Here is an 18,094-nt window from a genome sequence, read left to right as displayed (position 1 = left end):
GCCTAAGAGAGTTTGACTTGAGAGAAGGGGTAGAATCTGACTACACTAAAGTAGCTAATTGGTAGAAGTGAGCTTAATAGAAAGCATGTGTATAATAGGAGTGGAGGATTTAGAAGCCATGACAAAATGGATGTTAATACTGCAAGGCTCTGAATACCACAAAAAGGTTTGACAAAATAATTGTCACAACCTTAAAAGAGTCATGTATTCTTGCATTCCTATTATATTCATTTGTACAAAGCTTGGATATATATATATATATATATATTTACAGCCAAATTTAGAGTGGTTCTAGTGGCGAGATGGTGCTAAACCTAGCCATCCAATGGTGGCGGTCACCATAGGATAATTGTGTTTTTTTTTTTCTTTAAATAACATTTTTAGTTATTTATTAAAATAATTCAACTCGAAAGCATTTACACCACATATTATTTACGTAACATAATTTGATTTAAAAGATAAATTTTAAAATTTGAATCTTACAAATCAAAATATACCATATGAATTGTGTATAGTATAAATGCGTTCAAATATCACTACACTATTTATTACATAAACCTAAAAGCTCTAAAAAAATCCACATCCAAGTATATTTTCAATGGGTCCCACCACTTTTTAATACTCTATCAAATCATCATTTAAATAATATTTTATAATTATTTACGAAACATTTATTTATAAAAACTTGTTAGTATAACATATTTATAGCAAACGGCGCTGGAAATCCTAATCTAGTAAAAACTACGTTTTTCACTCGAGCGGCGTGTCGAGCGCGCCTCAAGCGAACAACCAATGAGCATTGGCTCGAGCGGGATGTCGAGTGTGGCTCGAGCGAACACTAGGATTTGTATCTCGCTCGAACCCACTGTCGAGTGCACCTCGAGCGAACTCACAGGTTGAGTTTCGCTCGAGCCCACTGTCAAGTGAACTCACTATTACTCAATTTTCTGCTCACAGACCAGTCTCCACAAGCAACTCAACAATCTTTCACTTGAAGACTGGGTCTCCACAGGCTAGAAACCGTTTCCAGCCAAGCCCTATCATCTCTGCAGCTCACAACACCCGTCTTCAAGCTAGAAGACGCACTGAAGTCAAGCCCGACTTCAGTTTTCCATGTCATCGCCCTTAGTCAGCACATGCACTAGGTGACTCACAAATCCCACTTCACTAGGAATATCCGATCTCAAACCGATCTTGACAATGTCAGCCAACTTTTCCAAGCTTTCATGTGGAACAGCAAAGCTGACTCCCTTTGGCGTCCTCACAATCTCCAGAACCTGTCGATCCACCATGGTTCTCTCTTTACTTACATTGTGTGCCACTGTTCTGAATAAGGTCAGTCGAACAATCTCCAGAACCTGTCGATCTAACAGGGTCCACTCAACATCATCTATGCTCTCCTGTTTCATTCCCAATAGTGGAAGGTTGAGCCTCTTCCCATAGAGATAGTCTTCGATCTTATATAACTTTATCTAAGATGCATTTGTTTTAACTCCTCTAAGACCATGTTTGGATGTTCAGCTAAATTGAGAAGAGTTCAGTTTTTTATAAATAGTAATGAGTTGAGATGGTGGACTGAGTTTTGTGGGGCCCACCTAAGATAAGTTTAGATATGTTTGGATGTTAAGATAAGTTTAGATGTATTTAGAGAAAATTGAAAAATGTTGTAGGTCTTGTGTGTAAAGAAATGTTGAGATGAAAAAGGTTGTAGGTCCCACGTATAAAGAGGTTTTGAGTTGAAATGAATTTAGTCATTTGAGACTTAGGTATTTGGATGTTAAATTCAGCTTAAAATTAGACTGAACTGAGTTGATCTCAATTGAGTCTAATTTTTAAACAGGGCCTAAGCCTTGTAATAAGGGGTGTCCTTTCAAAAAAAATGTAAGGTTTTTCCTTTGGACTAATTAAGGAATCAGTCAATTTCGGTATAAGAAAGTAAAGAAATTAAATTATTGGTCCAGTCTTGCAGTTGGGTTTTTTCTTCCCGGATTGTACCAAACAGACTGAATTTTAATATATATAATTACATTTTAAAATTATTAATTACATTTTAATTTAATATATTTAATTAATTAAATATATAATTAGTTAGACAATTTAGATTATATCATTTTCTTCATTTGTTTTTATCATTTTATACAATGTTTTGGTAAAAACTTGAAAAAAAAAATTGAAAAAATGACCTGGACCAAAACACTCCAATAAGACTGAATGGACCGAATCAAAGCGATCTAGTCCAGGCTTTTGGTGGACCAAAAAAATCAGTCCGGTACAAAATTCTCAAAAAGGAAAAATGTAAATAAATCTGAAATATATGTGAGATTTGGATAGACTTTTTTATCTTCACCATACAAGCCCAACAACACTGAGAAAGGCCTATACGGGAAGCCTAATGAGTTGAAAGACCACCGGCACACCATACGCTTGCCACCATAAAATCGCACCACTTAAATATGGTAACTGTCATTGATAGAAAGAGATATTCCCTCCTAAGGAAACAGAGATATTAACCCACGATATGGTAACCACCTCCACCTTGAAGAAAACCTTGGGTACTTGATAATCGAGTCCCCAAGATCTGGGAAAAAGATCAAACTAGTGGCACTGTCTATGGGATCCGAATAGAATTCCTTGTAACATCTCAATGTAGTTTTCACATGCCTACTACAACAAGCTCCCACACAACCCATGAACAGGAAACCACTTGAACAAATATGGAAGCATGGCTTTTGGAGATGCAAGAACAGTTGAGGAAGATAGGTGTAGCAATGGAGGCTCCCCAGCGAGAAAAAGAGAGCCTTAGAAGAAAAGATCCCGATTATAGCGAGGGAATCGTGCCAAGGCTCACAACCATATGGGGAGGCATGCCAAGGAGGCGGAGAATAAAAAGTTGCACTAGGAGTTGTGCAGTCTCGTTGATATATATGAGGAGATGGGCAAGAAGATGTGGGTCATCCTCAGTCAATCAACTGCTCAACTGCACAGATTTATCCTATAGCGTGGAGGTTCTGGCAATGCTGCTCCCACCAAAATTCAAGGTCCCACAAATAGAGTTGTACAACAAGCCCAAGATCTAGTAGATCACTTGGAAAATTTTAAACCACACGTGACGCTTCACCGATTCCCTGGAGAGATAGCATGTCAAGCTTTCCCATTGACATTGAAAGGCAAGGCGAGAGGCTGGTTCAGAGCATTGCGGTCAGAGGTGATTGATAGTTTCGAAGAATTGGCAAAGCAATTCCAAGCGCAATTTATGGCTAGCAGGAGGTGAAGATGACACGCAACATACCTCTTGACCAATAAGCAGAAAGAATACGAGAGCCTGAATGCATACCTCACCTGGTCCAACAAGCAACGATTAACCACTGATGATGGAATGAGAAAATTACACTGGCGTATGGTCTCGAAGCCCATTCATGGTGGAGTTATCACGGAGGACTCCATCAACATTGAGCAAGTTCATGGATAGGGCCGATGACTTTGTCAAAGCCGAAGACACTCCTCAAGCCCTAATTGTACAACCAAAAGAAGAGATTAAGGAAGCAGGTAAGGACCCTCAGAGATCGAGTGAGAGAAGAACCTCAGAGAAACATGGGCAAAGCAACCACGACAAAAAGCGAGAAAGGCGAGCGCTCCCCCGTAAACGTGGTCTGAGATTCATTCACAACATTTTAAATATACAATCAGAAAAATGCTCATTTGACTAGTGGGAGGCGACCAGGCAAGGAGAGGAGGTTGTTTTTGCACCTACCATCAGTCGTCAAATAGTCACTGGATGGAGGATTGCTACAAGATGAAAAGAAGAGTAGAGAGGAAGCGGGAAGTTGCAGCGGCTGATTGCGGAACGTTCGAAACTTGCGAAACTAGTGCATGGGCGAAGGATGGAGTGAGATCGAAATGCCAATAAAGTAGGAGCCCTAAAAGGCAGCAACCAACAAGGGAAGATTATCGAGATGCTCCACGCCAAAACCCAAACCACAACAAGACACCAATGGGCGAGATCCATATGATAGCAAGAGGGTTTGTTGGAGGAAAGACCTCTACATCCAGCAGAAAAGTGTGTGCTCGCTAGGCAAGATACAAGGAGAGCATCCCCTTTAGGGAGGAAGTTTGTGAAGGGGGTCCTATATCCACATGCTAATGCATTGGTAGTAATGTTGTCAGTCACAAACTACACTACCAAAAGAATTTTGATCGCCAATGGGAGGTCAGCATATATCCTCTTTTGGGATGCACTCGCCAGAATGGATATTGATCCTAGTAGACTCTGACCATCATCCACGCCATTAAAGGGATTCTCTAGAGATGCAGTACATACCTTGAGTGCAATAACCCTACAAGTCATAGCAGGGAAAAAGATACACACCACCACCATGATGACCGACTTCCTAGTAGTCAGAGCCACCTCATCCTACAATGCTATATTGGGGTGCTCAATGTTGAACAACATCAAAGCCTTCACCTCAACCTATCACCTAAAGATGAAGTTCTTGACGGAGGTAGGAGTATGAGAGGTTCGAGGTGAGCAAGCCCTAGCTCGAAGGTCTTTGTACAAGAGCTCAAGACAGGGGGAGTGGATGTCCGTACATTAAAAAACCATATTGAGGTTGAGGTTCCTTCCAGCCTGCTGGTCCTCCTCAACTATGACATGGAAACGTGGGATGAAGAAAACTTGCAATAAGCATAGGCAATTGAGCCATTAGAGATAGTAACATTCCACCTAGAGCGGCCGAAGGCTACAACACGGATCCGGACCAAGTTGCAGCCTGAGATTCGAAAGGCACTGAAGTAGCTCATGGTTGAGCATAGAGATGTGTTTGCATGGAGCTGCAAAGATATGCCCGAAATAGACAACACAATCATTTAGCATCGCCTCTATGTTGACCCTGCCAGTAAGAAGGTCCGCCAGAAGAGAAGATCGTTCAACAAGGAGAATTATGCATCCACTACCGACTAGTGAAGCCCACTACCCTTAGTGGTTATCCAATGTCATACTAGTGAAGAAACCCAACAACAAGTGGAAGATGTGTGTGGACTTCACTCACCTAAACAAAGCCTACCCCAATGACAGTTTCCCCCTGCCACGCATCGACTTGATTGTTGAATCCACAATAGGGCACTGCATGCTAAGTTTCATGGACACCTACTCGGGGTACAATCGGATTTGAATGAACGCGACCGACGAAGAAAAGATTGAGGACTGTACTTCTATCAAGTTATGAGGTGTACATCGACAACCTACTGGTTAAAAGCAAGGAGTCGTCCTAGCACTTGGAGGATTTTAGGGAAGCCTTCTCTATACTATACCAATTACTAAATTTCATAGTGTCTTAGAGAGGAATAGAGGTCAACATGGAGAAAATCAAAGCAATCATAGATATGAAGACCCCTCGAAACATCGACAAGACCTGGAGGCTGACTTGTAGAGTAGAAGAACTGAATAGATTTGTGTCTAGATTCACAAATAAACGCTTACCATTTCTTAGGGTCTTGTGCAAGGTACACCCTTGGAACAACGAATAAAATTAAGCATTTCAAGCACTACAACAATTCCTATCTAGCCCATCACTACTAAGCCAACCTGAGCAAGGGGACACGTTCTTTGTATATTTGGCGATATCACCCCACACCGTGTCGACGACCTTGTTCAAAGAAGAAGGGGCAGCTTAGAAGCCAGTATACTACACAACCAGCACCTATGGGGCACAGATTCGAGATACCCTCGAATGGAGATGATGGCCTTCACGTTAGTAACAATTGCCAGGTAGTTGTGACCGTATTTCCAAGCTCAACCCATCAAAGTAATGGCAGAAACTCCTATAAGGAAGATATTGCAGAAGCTAGATGCCTCTAGGCTCCTAGTGAGCTGGTCAATTGAGCTGAGAGAGTTCGGCATCGATTATCTGCATTGACACACAATGAAAGGATATGCCCTAACAGACTTTATTGTCGAGTTTTTTGACTTTCCTGAAGAAGTGGCGACCACATCAGTCAGGACGCCTTGGCAGGTATTTGTCGATGGTTCATCCTGCCACGCTGGCAGGGGAGTAGGGATCCATATGATAAGTGACTCTGGGTAGGAACATCATTACGTGCAAAACTCACTTTCAGAACCACTAACAACGAAGTCGAGTACGAAGCGTTGGTTGTAGGGCTCTCGATAGTAGAGGCACAAGGAGCAACCGAGGTCGAGGTAGGAGCATACTCCCAAGTAGTGGTTAACCAAGTATTGGGAGAGTACACGATGAGAGGCGAAAAATTGAAGAAGTACTTACATTTGCTATGGGAGAAGTGTGATTGATTTTGTCACTTCAACATCAAACAAATACCAAGGGAGGATAACAGCATAGTGAACAAACTAGCGTGAACAACTTCGGGGATGGGGGAATCCATTTGCCATGGGAACTGGAAAGTAGAGTTATGGAAGTCCCAGCCGTCGAGACTAAGGTCGCCGAAGTGAGACCAGGAGAACCAGTGTGGGCTCAAGAGGTTGTGAACTACCTAGAAACTGGAGAACTCCTAGCAGAAAAGGAAGAGGCAAGGAAGATCAAAAGATAGGCCGTGCGATTCACCCAAATAATTAGAATCCTCTATAAGTAGGGTTTCTCAACCCCCTTATTGAGGTGTGTCTTCCCATAGGAAGTCCAATACATCCTAGCAGAGAAACATGAATGAGTGTGCTGGAATCACTCTGGAGGGAAAGCTTTGGTGAGAAAGGTAGTGAGGGTGGGTTATTATTAGCCCCATACCCTTAGGGACGTGAAAGAATTTGTCAAAAAGTGCGCGAAGTGCCAAGTATTCGCTCCAATACCACACTGCCAGCCAGACGAGCTCACCTCCATTCGCCATTTGTGCAATGGGGAATTGACCTATCAAGGCCTTTCCCTCCAGGGAAAGGAGGAGTGAGGTTAGTGGTCATCGTCATAGATTACTTCACCAAGTGTGTAGAAGTAGAACTCCTGGCAAAAATCACGGCGAAAAGCATCACCAAGTTCTTGTGGAAGACCATTGTATGCCATTTTGGAGTTCTCCAAAGCATCATCTCAAACAATGGAAGGTAGTTCGAGTCAGAGCATTACCAGGAATGGTGTACAGAGCTGAGGATTCAATTCAAGTGCTTATCGCCAAGACACCCATAGGCCAACGAGCAAGTGGAAGTGACCAACAAATCCCTACACGGGATCCTAAAGAAGAAACTTACAGGTAGAAAATGAGAGTGGGTGGAAGAACTCCAGGTGTTCTATGGGCGTACATAACCATAGTTAAAACTCCGACAAAGGGACCTCGTTCTCCCTAACATGCGGGAACGCAGTTGTATCGAGATACAATATCCTGCTTTTCAATCGAAGTTAGAACAACAAAGCATTGGAAGAGCACTTTGAACTGCTAGATGAAAAAGGGGATGAAGCTGAGGCCCAAATGAGCCTCAAGAAAAGAAGAACGAAGTGCTACTTCAACCTGAGAGCCAAGCCCAGGCCCTTCAAGATAAGCGACTTGTTTATAAGAAAAACCGAAACAACCACAAAAGAATAAGGAAAACATGGCCTCCATTGAGAAGGACCGTATGTCCTGATTGCCAACAATCGACCAGACTCAAACCGCTTAAAAGATGGCCAGGGAAAGGAACTACCACATCCATGAAATGGTGAGCATCTAAAAAGAACAACATCCCTAAGTTTGTATCTTTAAGCAGTCAAGAAAAACGAATAAAGTTGATTGATTCCCTCTCATGCGTCTCCCAACTTGAACGACCACATCATCGAGGTCGAGTCCTTAAACTTGTGGTGATGAAATGGTTGGGCAAATCCTCAGATTGCGCGATCCTTGACCATCGAGGTCGAGTCCTTTGACTCGTGACGATGATATGGGCACGCAAATCGAAAGATTACACGACCTTCACCGACCAAGGTAGATTCATTAGACTCGCGGTGATGACACAAGCGTGCAAGTTCTCAAACTGCACAACCCTCACCCACCGAGGTTGAGTCCTTAGACTCATAGTGATGAAACGGGTGCACAAGTCCTCAGACTGCGTGACCCTCGCCCACCGAGGTCGAGTCCTTAGACTTGCAGTGATGAAACGGGAGCACAAGTCCTCAGACTGCATGACCCCTACCCACTGAGATCGAGTCCTTAGACTCACGATGACTAAATGGGTACCCCAAGTCTTCAGACTATGCGATCCATGCCCACCGAGGTTGAGTGCTTAGACTTGCAGTGATGGGGCACGCAGGTTCTCAAGCTGTGCGATACACACCCACCGAGGTCGAGTCCTTAGACTCGTAGTGATGAAACGGTCGCACAAGTCCTTAGACTACACGACCCTTGCCCACCGAGGTTGAGTCCTTCGACTCACGATGGTGTACCGGTGCGCAAGTCTACAGACTATGCGACCTTTGCCCACTATGGTCAAATTTAGAGGCACAAAGCAACAATAACACACAAAACACAATCATAAAATATGACTCAAAAAAATATTATGGAAATCAATTTTTTGAAATACAAACTGCTCGAAGAAAAATGCCAACCAAGAAAAAAAGATAGGCATATATTCAAGCAGGAGGAGCCGGCAGAGCTCGGGGTGCTGGAGGAGTTGTGGATGGGAATGCGTCGAACATCAAGTGCCTCCCTAGAGTGTCAACAAACTGTCAGGAAGCACGGTCGGCCTTGAAAGACTCAAGTTTTAACATCCTTAAGTCGGTCTAAGAGTTCGCCAGTAAGAAGGCCCTCAACCTTTCTAGGCCAGCACTGTAGCCATAACCGAAGGCCCTACTGCGAGCAGACTTGGCCACCAAGACTGGAGGGGTAAGCCGAATGATCTCCTCGTCGTAAGTAGCCAGCTCAGACTCCAAGTACTTAATTCACTCATCGCAAGCTTTAACTCTCCCATCGAGACACAACATAGAGTTTTTAATTCTTTTTTCTCTTGTCCATCCACTCGCATTCCTTCTTCATCATCGAATGCTGACCAGAAAGTATCTCCAACTCCCCCTTCACCTCGTCAAGTTCAAGCCGCAGATGTCGACGGGCTTCATCAGCCTTCACCGCAATCTTAGTTAACTCATGACAACACCCTTTGGTCTCCTTCAACCCTTTTCTCAAGGCGAGACAATTGTTACTATCTTAAAGCCCTTTCCTTTCCACAGCACCCCCAATTCGTAGTGATTTCAGGCAGTTTCCCCACTAGCCCAACCGAGCTTGCCCCTGATGTCATTGTGTCTTCACAAAGACTGGCCAGGTCACCCTCTAGCGAGTGTAAGTAGCCATTGGCCTAATCGAGGATCACCTCCAATTCAGCCTTTTAAAACTGTAGCTATGTGACCTCATTCCATGCCCAAAAGGAGAACATATGCCTAGATCGAACTTCATCCTACAAGTCAGCCCGCCCATCAATGATCCAGGTAGCCAGTTGATCCACACCCTAACAAAATCCCATACAGATATAAGAATCCAACTCCAAGAAAAAATAAGGGCCAAAATACACAAACGACCTACCTAGGAAAAGAATCATCCCTTGCCTGAGACCTTTACACGTTCGAGGGCCGAGATGGACCGAGGTGCTCCTCGCCCTGAGGAAGGGAAGTCGAGCTGCATAAAGACCCTAGAAGACAAGGGTTGGAGGCATCTGCACGTGGCAGCGAGGTGCCACCCTCAAGGGCGACTGTTTCTCCCTTATTAGTGGGCTGAGAAGAACCTGTTTTAGCGGGGTTAATCATCGGGGATTGCCCCTCGCCTCCCCCCTTGACTCATAATGGTTTCACCACATTCTTTTCCTCCCAAACAAGGGAGGATGACATTGCCTCCTCTATGATAATGGGTGAAGAAGGTCTCTCGGTCTCGCCACCAGAGATGGTCGAGGGAAAAGAGCCCAAGGTAGGCTATCTTTCCCTTACCACTTCTTGAAAGGTAAGCTCAGCCTGCAGCTTGCCAGTCTGGACCCAGATCTAGACTACCCAATGAGGTCGCATCTTGGGAAGCCTAAGAAAAGTCTAGAAGGCCTTGGGAGAACGCTGCATCAATGTTCGCGTCCTCCTCTTCGTAAACCTACTCCCAGTCGATCGGCGAGATCGTTGGAAGGATAAAACTTGGCAAGCAGGCGAAGTCGAGTTCCCAGGACGAAACTCAAAGTCAAAGGTCGTGGCCAAGTCTGTAATGGCCTGCCCCATCAAATCACCCATACCATCCAAGTTAAGAGAATCTTGTTGGACTGGAGACTGCTTTCCCACAGGGACCTGAGCCAATCTAGAACAATCGTCCGATGAACGAGGAGGCTCCAAATTTGTTCCAAAACAAGTCAGGTCCACATGAGGCTCAAGCTCAGGCACCATTTCCCCTCCTTCTCTAGTGGGGTCATGTCAAGACTTTTCTTATCACTGGAAGCAACTAATTCCCCCATATGGCATGGACTGAAAAGTCTATCCTATCACCCTCCTTACTAGGGAACTCTCATCCCCAACCCAAAATAAAAAAGATTTTTTTTCCCACTACTTAGCATTGGAATGACGGCGTTCAATTCATGTGAGGCGATATCGGGGGTGAGAACAAAAGCTATAAATGTTGCCTTCCAACGCCCTAACTGTGTGGGTAGTGAGGAACTCCCAAACAGTCAAATCGGGATACTCCTCTTGAGCGGGCTCCAAGTCCATTCTCCAAGCCACACAATAGCACATTAGGATTCTCCAAGTGTAGGAGTGGAGCTGAGTCGGCTCTAACTTCAAGAAGTCAAGAATGTCATGCACCAGCAACCAAAATAGGAGCCATAACCCATGAGATAGGGCATAGGTAGTGAGGGCCACCTTCTTAGCAAAGCCCTCAGAGTCAACAGCCCCATGAGGAGGAAGCTCAAGAATCACTGAATAGGAGATTCCATACGAATCCCTCAACTTGTTAAGGTCGGTTGTAGCAAGGACAGAAGACCAATCAAAACCTTCAATAATAAGGCACGTTGCGGATAGAGGGCTCTGGTGCCGCCGAGAACCCCGTCGGTGGCGGAGGGGGAGATCCACGAGAAGGAAGACGAGAAATATCTTGACAAGCCACTGACACAAACAGGTGATACGTAAGGAAGAAAGTTAGGGTTTCGACAAAGAATGCAAACAATGAGGAAGACGAGCAAGCATGAGTTAAAGAGGCAACAAGAGGGAAGAGAAAGTCAATTTATAAAAGGAGACGCAATATTTGAAGTACCCTAGAAAGAATACAAGCAGACAGACAGCAAGATCACTACGAATAGATCCCATGATCTTGTGATATGACGAGGTACAGACGTAGAGCCCTTACAACCCCCATGACGCGCGAGCACGAACTGCCAATCAGAACCAATGATACACTGGACAAAACCTGTTCATAATTATTAAACTCCCACCAGGCCAACGTGACAGGAATTTACGGGGTAACTGGAGAGGCTTTCTTATCTTCACCATTACGAGCCCAACAATTCAAGAGTAAGGTCCATACGAGAAGCCTAATGAGTTGAAAGACCACAAGTGCACCGTATGCTTGCTGCCATAAAATCGCACGACCTAATGGCATTAATATGGTAACCATCGTCGATAGCTAGAGATATTCCCTCCTAAGGAAACAATGAGATATTTGCCCACGATATGGTAACCCCTTCCTTCTTAAAGCAAACCTCAGGAACTCGATAATCAAGTCTCTGAGATTTGGGAAAAAGATCAAACTATCCTTATCATTAATAATCTGCATCTATATAAAGAGCTAAAACTAGCAATCCAAGATAACTTCTTGTGATCTCTCATCGCAAGGCATCATACTTATATTTCTAACTTAGGTATCGAGGTGCACCAGGCATATCGGACCACCGTATTTTCTTGTCACAAGTTAATGCTCGAGATCAGTTGGTGGTGAAACACATCCAAAACAAGATTCATTTGGAATTTTCTGGCAAACCATTTTTATTCAGAACTGTCTAGAAATTAATTTCAAATTAAATTTACCTCCTGATAATGTAGTCTCGTGGAGTGTTGTTTTTCGCGAATTCATTTAGAAAGGCTCTCCTCATTTCTTCCTTATCAAAATAAGATGCGATTGTCTCGACCAAGGCTATGGTTTTAACCCAAGCAAGTCGTTCCCTTGACCTTTCCGGTTCATAAATACTGGCAGCTGCCAAAAAATAAGCCAACAGAAGGGCTCTTTTGCTGAAGCCAAACTCTCCAAGATTGCATTCTTCGTACCACCTATATATATGTGGATCATTATTGCATAACCTCTCAATATATTAACAATGTTTCAGTCAATTTCGAGATCCTTAATTTAATATTTATTGATGTGACATCAATTATCAATCGATTGTAAAAGATAATTTATACCATTGATATTTCAAAGATCAATAAGAAATACACGTCTCATTCTTTGTACTTACCTTTGAATAGTATCCAATTCCATCCGATGTAATGCTTGGCAATCGTTGTAGTCCAATTTTGCCAATTCGAGATAGGTTTTATTACTGACAAAGGGCATCCTACAGAAGAAATCAACAAGAATCATGAGTATTGTACAGATTTTGAATTAATTATATATGATGGTTTGAATATTAGTTTAGATTTTCCATTGCCAAGATGGAACCATATTCGATCCTTGTGAATTATAAATTTGTGTCAAATTATGTAACAGTCCATTCCTTCTCTCTAGCGATTGCAAGTCTCGTTTTACGTGTCAAATCTCAAAGGCATATTTTTAATATTAGCCGTTGATTCTTAAAGTAAGTTCAGTGTTATAAAACCCTCAAATATTTTAAGTGTCCTGAAAATATTTATATGAGGTATTTCCAGTGTTATTGTCTGATTTTAAGTAAGACAATTATAATATTTTTGAAGAACTCTAAAAATATTATAATTGTAGAAAATAATTTTATCAATGTGATTTTAGTTATTTAAAATATTATGAGATTTAAATTATGTTGAAAATTCTAATTAATTAGATTGTTTTATTTTCTCAAAAGATATTAAACAAGATTTCATCATTTTATTAATAATGAAAGAATATTATTTTATAAACTAAAGTTTAGTTTAAATAATATTCTATCTTAATACCTCTCAGTACTTTTAGTTAAGTTAATATTTACACATTTTCAAAATAGTATTTAAAGTATACACCATTAAATCGTTTTGAAGACTCCAAGATAAAAGGTTGGGATTAAAATCCTATGGCCCTCAGCTTTTTCCCCATTTCCTCTTTCCCCCTCTCTCTCCTCTCTCTCCCCTTGAGCCCAATGGAAGCCCCTCCTCCCTCTCACCCGATTCTCTTCTACTCAGCTCGGTGCCGCCGTACGCCACCTAGCCTCACAGCCACCACCGACGACTCCCCCTCATGCCGGCGAGCACCTCCCCACTATCGGCAGCCACCGTACAACTCTCTCTCTCCTCCTGCGGTAGCCCAACCAAAACGGGTTTCACCCATTTCTCTCTATCCTAGCGCCGCCGTCGTAGCCAGGGCCACTACCGAGCACCACCACAGGTCTTCCCTGACCACCCCTTGACCGAGCCGTCGTAGCTCCTCCCTAGGCAACGCATGAAACCCATGGGTTTCTCCCCCTAGCACCATCATCAGTCACTCCCATGGCCATCGCACCACCACTAGAAGCTCCTCCTCCCACTGACGACCTCCCCTAGCCACCCCCATGCCCAGCCAAGCCTCCCTCCTCCCGCACACTCTCTCCCTCTCTCACAGACTTCCTCACGCACGGCCCAGATCAGCTGCCATGCTACCTCCACCTCGCCACCACAGCTCCACTAGTAACCCCCTAAGCTCCTCCATGGCTAGCCAACGATTAGCCAAGCTCTCCCTCCAAATTCCCTTGTTGAAACCCACGGCCTAAACTTGTCCACGAGCTGCCGTGTCTCCGACGTGTGCCACCTTGGCACCAAATGAGACCACCACCCCATGACCACTACCCAACCCTCCTACGCATAGATCTGCACCTGTAGCCATCTTCAATGACCCAAACAACCATTGTACACAACCTTAGCCGCCACCCACGGACTCCCCACCTTGTTAGCCACCTCGCACAGCCTAGATCTTGTAGACAAAATCCTAGATCTGGTCCCCGAGATAGTCCTGTCGTAAGGTCATGGTAGTGAGTGCTACCGCCCAAGCTAGTGGCTTCCGACGCCACTGACCATACCAGACAGCGAGCAACGCACGAGTTATCCCGTTGATGGTATAACTCTCTTTCCATTTATTCTCGGTATTATGTTAGTTGGTTGGTTAGGTTGTGGATTGTGCTATTAGTATTTGTGGAGTTCGTTGTGTAGTGTGGTAATGTTATGTGCTGTGTATGTGAAGTATTGGATGTAGTTGGGAAGTGTGTTGTGTAGTATTGTGGACTGTGCTGTGAAGTGCAATTGTGAAGTATGTGTTGTAATGATGACGTGGCATTGTGTGGATGGGAAGATTACACATGGAGTGTACTCCATGTGGTGGAGTGATGCATCATATGGTATGTATGCCGTAGTGGTGATGTGGCGTAGCATGTGTGAAGGGAGTACACGTGGAGTGTACTCCATGAGGTGAAGCAATATACCGTGTGGCTTGTCGCAAAAATAAGAATGGTTGCGTAGTTGATGAGTGTAGAGCATGATGAGTAGTGTCGAAAATTATGGAACAGTGTCCCGAAGCAATTGTGACGTGACTTGTAGTCTGAGGTGACAGATGTCACCGTGTAGTTGACTTATGGCTAAGAGTATGTGTGAAGTGATAGGATAGTGTAAGAGTAGTGCATCAAAAGCATGACAGTGGAATGTCACGAAGTCGTGCTTCTGATGAGCGAGGAGTTAGTGTAAGAGTGACGTAGCGGGAACGCACGAGATGTCATGATATGACAAGAGTACGTAAGAGACCATAGTTGGGAGTTGGTGTAGAAGTGACGTAGCAGGATGTCAGGTGACTTGACAATGTCACGGTGTAGCTTGAGAGTAGTCTTGAGGTACATGACATGGTAGGAGGTATAACTATGAATAGTATCATGTTGTGTCGATTGTTGGGATGAAAGCATGAAGAGTCATGTTGGCCAGGTTAATAGATGGTTGGTATCGAAGTATGAGTTTGTTTACACAAGCAGGTGATCAATATGTTATATGTTGATATTAAGTGATAAGGAGGTAGGGTACATGTGTAATCTGGTGAGACATATGTGTCGGACGAATTTACCATATGTAATGGGTAATCTGTCCTAAGCATAGATATACGATGTTTGAGCCTCAGAGTTGGCTTAAAGTCATGTGATATGCATGGATAAGAATGATGATGACGATGAGGAAGCATAAGCAAACGTAGGAAATGACGTATGTTTTGTCTACGATTGGGATGTGTAACTTAGTCAGTTTGAGTCATGCATCGGGATGAGGTTAATAAGAAAAATAAGATGATGGTCTTAGTGTCTTAACCCTAAAGTGAGTCAGGGAGGTTCACTTCAAAGGACAAGACCTCGAAGTAGAACGCTGAGTTTAGAAAAGGTAACCTCAAGGAGGACACAGAAAGAGAAAACGTGATAAAAGAAAACATAGAAGACCAGGATAGAAGGAGAGTGTGTCGCAGTGAGGAAAAGTCCAAGTGAAGTGTAATTTATGTATTCTAAGTTTAGTTGCTTATGCACTAGATAGAGAATGACACTAAGGTTATGTGTATGCATGTAGGTTGCCATCTAACATGCACATGAATGGACTGCAACAAATGAGTATGGCTTGGAGTCCAGGTAAGTATTATGTTCATACTCTCCTCTAGAATTTTCTAAATGATATGAAAATGGAAAAGAAATGTTTCTATTTACGATGCTTTACAAATGTTTTATGAAAATCATGCTAAGTGTTTAAAAGTATACATATGTATGGCCCTTCTTGGTAGCCCCTTTTTATGCACCCCAAAGTATTAATTGTAAACATGTGAATGGATGATTATATGCAATATTTATTGTATGTATTTTCATGAAATGAGATATGAGGCTCATGCCTTATGCTTTAAATGGCGCGAAGAAAGTCTTTTAAAATGTCCCCATGAGCTGATGCTTTATGGATTTCATGAAAGATGATATTTAAGCCCATGCTTTTAAATGATGTTTTTTCATGAATAAATTGTTAAATGAAAAGGACTGAAAATAATGAAAGAAAGAAAAGACTGAATGAATGAATGTTTCAATGTATGAAAATATGCAACGGCCATGACTGAATGAAAGGGTACTAAAGGAATGGGCAACTTGCAATGTCGAGTAAATAATACTAGTAGTGCATCCAGTGCTGCCTCCTGACTGAAAATGATTCTCAACTCGTGGCCACCGACGAAATCCAGGTCCAAAGGAAAATCGCTAACCCGAACACACAGGGCGTAACAGTGTGTACCGGCCAAAGGAAAGTGATAAGAAAGAATGTATAAATGCACTAAACTCTTTAAGAAATGAAGGCAACGACGGGAGAAACTTTTCATTAAAGAAAACCCTTTTTAAGAAAAATCTCGCCTAGTGATGTTTTCAAATTGGATGTATGTCTCATGTACGTATAGTATGTATGGAGTGATAAATACATGACTAAAAACCTATGTTAGTAGATTCTAACTGTATGAAATAATGCTTACTAAGTATTCTACTCATTTTAGTTTTTATGTATGCCCCTCCTCCCAAAGGAACTAACTGAGCAGAAAGCATCAGGACAGACATGACCCAAGGGGAAAAGCACGAAAACCTACGCATAACATTTTGTATGAAAGACTTTAATTTATAAAGTTTAATTTTTTCGTTGTAACCCTTTAAATTAAGAAACACGGTTTATTTTAGAAACATGGAGTCTTTTGTATCCTGACATGAAACGAAAAGTTATTTTAAAACGAATGGTAATTCCGATCTCTTTTCTTAAAATCATTTTCTAAATTTTCCACCACAAGGATAGACGTTACATAGTGATATCAGAGCAAGACCCAGGTTATGCTAGACTCCATAAAATTCTTTTCAAAATGAAAGACAAAAAACCTTTTCCAGAGAAAGAAAACTTTTGAGAAGAGAACTGCAAGGGAAGGAAAAACCTAGACTGATGTCTTCCCAAGGCATGTCTCGTCCTGGATTAAGTATAAGAAAGTATTTTTCCTTTAACTGTTATGGCATTTTATAAGTATGACATAAACACTGCATGCATGTCAAAATGGCACCTACTAGGAAAGGTCATGTTAAGTGCATGTCATGAAGGGAGTAATAGAGAATGAACGTAGCTAGAAGAGGAGGGATGAATAATGAGATGTTAGGAACGTATAGAAATAGTCTCATGTTATGAGAGGAATAGACTAAAAATGCTAGATGGACTGCGATAGTTAGGAAATGCATGAACGACCGTGAGCTAAGCAAGGATTGAGATGGAAGATGAGATGACGACTTCAAGCCTTGCTGGCAAGAATCTTAGTATAGAAGGTATGAGCGCTACATGATGGATGGGCTCAAGTATTTCGAACTGACTTTAAGCATGTCGACAGAGGAGTGACAAAACGTGAGGGCAAAGTTCTATACAAGAACTGAATGAGATGCTGAACGCATGCAGAGATGCATGCAGACAACGCGAGGACTTGTATGAATGGTCCATAGTAAAGGTTAACAAATTCTTAGGACATTGTGCGAATTCCTAGAATGCTAAGCAAATTCCAAGGACATAATTTATTTTAAGGAGGGGAAAATGTAACATCCCGCTACTTCTTTCTAACATAAGCAAATTCCGAGGACGGAACTTTTTATAAAGAGGAGAGAATGTAGTAGTCTGCCCCTTCTCTCTAGCGATTGCGAGTCTCATTTTACGTGCCGAACCTCAAAGGCATGTTGTTAATGTTAGCAGTTGATTCTTAAAGTAAGCCCAATGTTTTAAAGCTCTCGAATATTTTAAATGTCCTGAAAATATTTATATGGGATATTTCCAGTGTTATTGAACCAAACCTGATTTTAAGTAAGACAATTATAATATTTTTGAAGAGTTCCAAAAATATTATAATTGTAAAAAAGAATTTTATCAATGAGATTTTAGTTATTTAAAATAATATGAGATTTAAATTATGTTGAAATCTCTAATTAATTAGATGATTTTATTCTCTCAAAGATATTAAACAAGAC

The 18,094-nt window shown here is 42.3% G+C and overlaps 1 protein-coding gene across 1 annotated transcript in view; it reads right to left on the bottom strand.

The window, feature by feature from the left end:
* The window catches only part of LOC109020261 ((-)-kolavenyl diphosphate synthase TPS28, chloroplastic-like), a 43,487-nt gene that overhangs the window by 12,102 nt on the left and 13,291 nt on the right, over nucleotides 1–18,094 (bottom strand). The window contains exons 10-12 of the mRNA XM_035693034.1: nucleotides 12,383–12,481; nucleotides 11,996–12,197; nucleotides 11,823–11,830 (exon numbers count right to left, since the gene is read on the bottom strand). Of these exons, the coding sequence (XP_035548927.1) occupies nucleotides 11,823–11,830; nucleotides 11,996–12,197; nucleotides 12,383–12,481 (309 nt within the window). The remainder of the gene's footprint in view (nucleotides 1–11,822; nucleotides 11,831–11,995; nucleotides 12,198–12,382; nucleotides 12,482–18,094) is intronic.

This window comes from Juglans regia, chromosome 8 (assembly GCF_001411555.2).
Source record: "Juglans regia cultivar Chandler chromosome 8, Walnut 2.0, whole genome shotgun sequence".
NCBI classification, from domain to species: domain Eukaryota; kingdom Viridiplantae; phylum Streptophyta; class Magnoliopsida; order Fagales; family Juglandaceae; genus Juglans; species Juglans regia.
Note: the sequence above shows the minus strand (reverse complement) of the source record. Positions and strands in the feature narration are given on the sequence as shown.